This window comes from Apium graveolens, chromosome 9, assembly GCF_009905375.1.
Source record: "Apium graveolens cultivar Ventura chromosome 9, ASM990537v1, whole genome shotgun sequence".
Taxonomy (NCBI): Eukaryota; Viridiplantae; Streptophyta; class Magnoliopsida; order Apiales; family Apiaceae; genus Apium; species Apium graveolens.
The window spans coordinates 272,341,668-272,346,737 of NC_133655.1; the positions used below are offsets into that span (position 1 = coordinate 272,341,668).

At 35.9% G+C, this 5,070-nt stretch overlaps 1 protein-coding gene across 1 annotated transcript; it reads right to left on the bottom strand.

Annotated features, from left to right (window-relative positions):
- Positions 1–4,067: 4,067 nt before the first annotated feature.
- Positions 4,068–4,805, bottom strand: LOC141686348 (secreted RxLR effector protein 161-like). The gene has a single exon (XM_074491388.1). It carries the CDS (start codon positions 4,803–4,805, stop codon positions 4,068–4,070), a length of 738 nt encoding a protein of 245 aa, XP_074347489.1.
- Positions 4,806–5,070: the final 265 nt, after the last annotated feature.

Below are 5,070 nucleotides of genomic sequence, written 5' to 3' on the forward strand. Positions count from 1 at the left end.
AGGAGCTGTTTGGTTGTAGGATGTCTGAGGGATCATCTGTGAATGACCATGTACTTAAGATGATCAATTTGATTGAATGTCTTGGACAACTTGGTTTTGCCATGGATAGGGAGCTGAGCCAAGACTTGGTCTTGCAATCGCTTCCGAGTTCGTTCTCGCAGTTTGTTGTGAACTTTCACATGAATAAGTTGGATGTCAGCCTGCCTGAATTCCACAACATCTTGAGACTGCGGAATCAAATTTTCCCCTAAGAAGAGTTCTTTCTTCTAATTGGTGAAGGTTCCATTCCTAAGAAAAGGAAGAGGAACCCTTCCAAGAAGAAGAAAGTAGGTGAAAAAATGTCGGTTCCACCAAAAGCTGAAGACCCCAAGAGTAAAGTTGTTTGCTTTCACTGTAATAAGGTGGGCCACTGGAAGAGGAACTGCAAGGTTTACCTTGCAGAATTGAAGAAGAAGAAGGGTAGTGAGACTACCGCTTCTGATTCAGGTATGTTCATGATAGAAGTGAATATGTCATTAAATCAAATTTCTACTTGGGTATTAGATACCGCATGTGGTTCTCAAATCTGCAATTTGTTGCAGGGACCAAGGAGAAGTAGGACTCTTGAGGAAGAGGAGGTGATTCTACTGATGGGAAATGGAGCAAGAGTTGCTGCTGAAGATGTAGAATCATTTCATTTACATATGCCTACGGGCAAGACTATTGTTTTAAATAATTGTTATTTTGTTCCCTCGATTGTGAGGAATATTATTCCCATGTTAGACTTGGTTGGATTTTCATTTATTATTGAGAATAATGAATGTTCTATTCTTATAGATAATATTCATTATGGACGTGGTGCTTTAAATAATGGTCTGTATATATATGACATAATTTACTTCAGATTGAACAAACTAATAAAAGAAAAGGGATGATGAAAATCTCACTTCATAGTGGCACTGCAGTCTCCATTTAGTAGACATGGAGAGAGGGCTGCAAATTTGCTAGGAATGGTACACACAGATGTATGTGGACCAATGTCTACGCAAGCCATGGGTGGATTTTCATACTTCATTACTTTCATAGATGATAGATCTAGATTCAGATATGTGTTTGATGAAACACAAGTCTGAAGCCTTTGAAAAGTTTAAAGAGTATAAGTATGAAGTGGAGAAACAAACCAAACATAGTATTATAATTCTTCGATTAGATCGAGGTGGTGAATACTTTAATGGAGTGTTTCTGGATTATCTCAAAATAAATGGTATAGTCTCCCAATGGACTCCTCCAGATTGGTATCTGAAAGGAGAAATCGAACTTTGTTAGACATAGTTCGGTCCATGATGAACTATGTAAATCTTCCAGTATTCCTATGGGGTTATGCATTCGAAACCTCAGCATATTTACTGAATATGGTGCCTTCCAAAATCTGTTCCTCAAACTTCGTATGAGATATGGAAAGAAAGGAAACCGAGTCTTAAACACGTTAAGATTTGGGGATGTCCAGCTTATGTCAAGTAAGTTGACCCAGATAAGCTGCAATCTCGATCCGTAAAATGTAGTTTTGTGGGATATCCTAAAGATACTTTAGGGTATTACTTTTACACCGACCATCAGGTGTTTGTCTCCAGACATGCTACCTTCTTGGAAAAGGAGTTTATGCTTGAAGGAAACAGTGGGAGAAAAATTGAACTTGATGAAGTTCAAGAAGCACAAACTACTACGGATCAAGTGGAAACACCTGTTCTGACTGAACAACCTTTTGTGGAACAGCCCATTCATAGGTCAGGGAGATTGCCTCACCAACCTGAGAGGTAATATGGCCTTGTCATTGAGAATGACAATGAGTTGTCAATCATTGATGATGACGACCCTGTGACCTATAATGAGGCTATGAGTAGTGTTGACTTAGAGAAATGGCATAGTGCCATGAAATCCGGAATGGAATCTATGTATACGGTATACAGAAGATAGATTATAGCAGATGGCCAGGTGGAGACCTTTAAGGCCAGGCTTTTGGAAAAAGGATTCAAATAAAGGCAATGGATTGACTTTGATGAAACCTTTTACCTATAGCCCTGTTAAAACCAGTTCGGATTTTGCTTGCGATTGCTGCTTACTACGACTATGAGATCTGGAAAATAGCCAGATGGTTTTCTTTCCAAGAGAAATGAAAACCTAGTATGTAAGCTGCTGTGAACCATATATGGTTTAAAGCAAGCTTCTCAAAAGATGGAACATTCGTTTTGATGAGATAATCAAAGAGTTTGATTTTATCAAAAACGAAGATGAACCATGCATCTACAAAAAGGTTAGTGGGAGCGCGGTAACATTTCTAGTATTATATTGAAAAGAGAGTTGACACACATAATAACATAGCAAACCCACTCACAAAGCTACTTTCTGAAAGTCACTTTGATCGTCATAAAGACTAGATGGGTATTAGATACCAGAGTGATTGGCTTTAGTACAAGTGGGAGATTGAAAGGAATATGTCCTAAGTCCAATCATGTATGAGGATTTAGGAATAACTTTTATGTAATCTGTTTTGATTTCATTGATATTAAAAAAAGACTTGTTTTGTTTTTATTACAGGCTTTATCTATTTAAGTGTTTAAATAAGATATATCATAGTTTAGAGTAAAGCTTTTTATGGATTATGATGACATCATAATAGTGAGACCTAAAAGATGATAACTCTAAACTTAAATAGTTCCTGGTCGTAGGATTACTAACTGGTAATTAATAATCCGCAGAGATCAGTACATACTATGCGTGCTTCATTATGAAGGATGTTTGTTCTCATAGATATTTGTGTGGTGACACTATAGCTAGTATGTAGGTGCTTATTATAGAATAAGTTCACTGAACATGACTCGCACAGCTGAACAACTGATGGAGTTCACTCACATGTCAGCAGTTGTTCACATAGTGATAGTTGTAAAAGTATCCTTAGACTTGAGGTCATCATAGTCATCTTGTGTACACTGAACTATGCTTTGGTTTAGTTCTTGGTCTCCAGGGACAATTATTAGGGCTCTACTGGGTATAGGAATTTGTACACGAAGATAGTGTATGATCAATAAAGGATTTACCCCATTCAGTGAAGGAAGCGAATGTTCAAGGCTGATCCACTTATGCTAGTTCAGAAATCTCTGGCCAGAGTGAATGAAATTAGAAAGGAGTTTCTAATTTGCATAAAACTACGCATAGTAAATGGTAAGCAAGTGATTGAATTAGATAGGCTTGACAGGAGATCCATGCCTTGTATTTAATCGGGACATTGTAGGGTAGAAGGAGTTTATTGTACGGTAACTATTCACTGAATAGGTTCTTGGTATTCTAAGCAGTGAATTCATATTATCCGGATAGTCGCGATATGCTGAGAAGTATCATTCACGATGTAGAATAAATGTGATTAATTAATTAATCATATTTAATAAATTAGAGAATTTATATAATTAATGATAAAATAGTTTTATTATTATTTATTTCTACTACCGGCTTAATATTGAACCTAGAGGGTCACACCATAAAAAGAGAATAATTTAATGGTGGAGGAAATAATTAATAATGGCTAATAATTATTTATTTATGAAATAAATAATTAATTGGCAAATTTAATAATTGATTAAATGAGATTTAATTGATTATAAATTAATTAAGAAAAGTTCTTAATATTATTAATTAAGGATTTAATTTTTGGAAATTAAATCAAGAGAGAGAATTATTTCTAAAGTGTTTAGAAAAAGGATTAATAATTAAAAGGTGTTTTAATTATTAATGAGAATAATAAATGGGATAATAATAATAATATTTATGGGAAAATTTAGCTGAAAATTTTGCCTATAAATATACTATTATAGACCCTAATTTTATTTGAATCCCAAAATCCAAAAAGTTTGGAAAACCCAATTCTCTCCACCTCCTTCCTCCTCCTTAACATCGTTTTCTTGGTGGATACCGGTGGAGTGCTTCACACTTGAGGAGCAACTGCTAAGGATCTCTGATCATTATCTCTGAATTATTTTAAAGGTTAGATTTGATCCCTATGTTTTTACCACGATTTATATGCTTTTATTTGGACTTTATATGTGCGAAAATGTTTTGCCATGCCCCGCTGTGATTAAAAATCCTACAAGAACATCAGCACGGTGCTCATCTGACTTGATATGTTTTATCAGAATTTCCCAACGATCTACGCACTCCCTAATGAAATGGTAACGAATGTCGATATGTTTTGATCTTCCATGAAAGACAGGGGTTTTTGCTAGGTCTATTGCAGACCTGTTATCAATATAATGAACCACAGGACCAGTGTACTTGTCTGTCACCTCATTCAACAACTTACATAACCATATACCCTGGCATGCTGCTGTTGTCGCCGCCATGAACTCAGCCTCACATGAAGATAATGCAACACATTTTTGTTTTTGAGACACCCAAGTGATTATACTTTCATTCAAGTAAAAGACCATTCCTCCAGTGCTCCTTCTATCATCCAAGTGACCAGCCAGATCACTATCGCTGTACCCTGTCAACATATTATTTCCACTATCCCTCAAGTATATCAAACCATGATCCAACGTACCTCTTATATATCTCATAATTCGTTTTACAGCTTGTAGATGCATCATAGTGGGTCGTTCCATAAAATGACTTACTATTCCAACAACATATGCTATATCGGGACGGGTGTGAACCAAATATCGGAGACCACCTACTAAGATTTTGTATTCTGTTGAGTTTACAGCCTCGCCTTTTTCATCTCTTGTAATCAACAGTTTAGGCTCCATCGAATATTTTGTTGGGTTGCTGTCAACCATGCCAGCATTTTCCAAAATCTTCTTCGTATTGGCTGTCTGTTTAAGCTCTACATACCCATTGGCGAAGCCCGTACAGAGCCTTAAATAGCTTGTAAACCATATGTTAAATTAGATAGAATTCAAAGAAATATTTATATTGAGCAAGGTCAGGTCAAAATAGCAAACACACAGATACAAATGCTTTTTAAAAATCAATTATCTTTAGACGAGAAGGAAAATTACTCAAAGAACTTTCAACTTCTAACACTTATGTGTCCACTCTTCA

Bases quoted from the DNA above. Each gene is read 5' to 3' on its own strand.
- LOC141686348 (XM_074491388.1), bottom strand. From the start codon at position 4,805: ATGGTTGACAGCAACCCAACAAAATATTCGATGGAGCCTAAACTGTTG.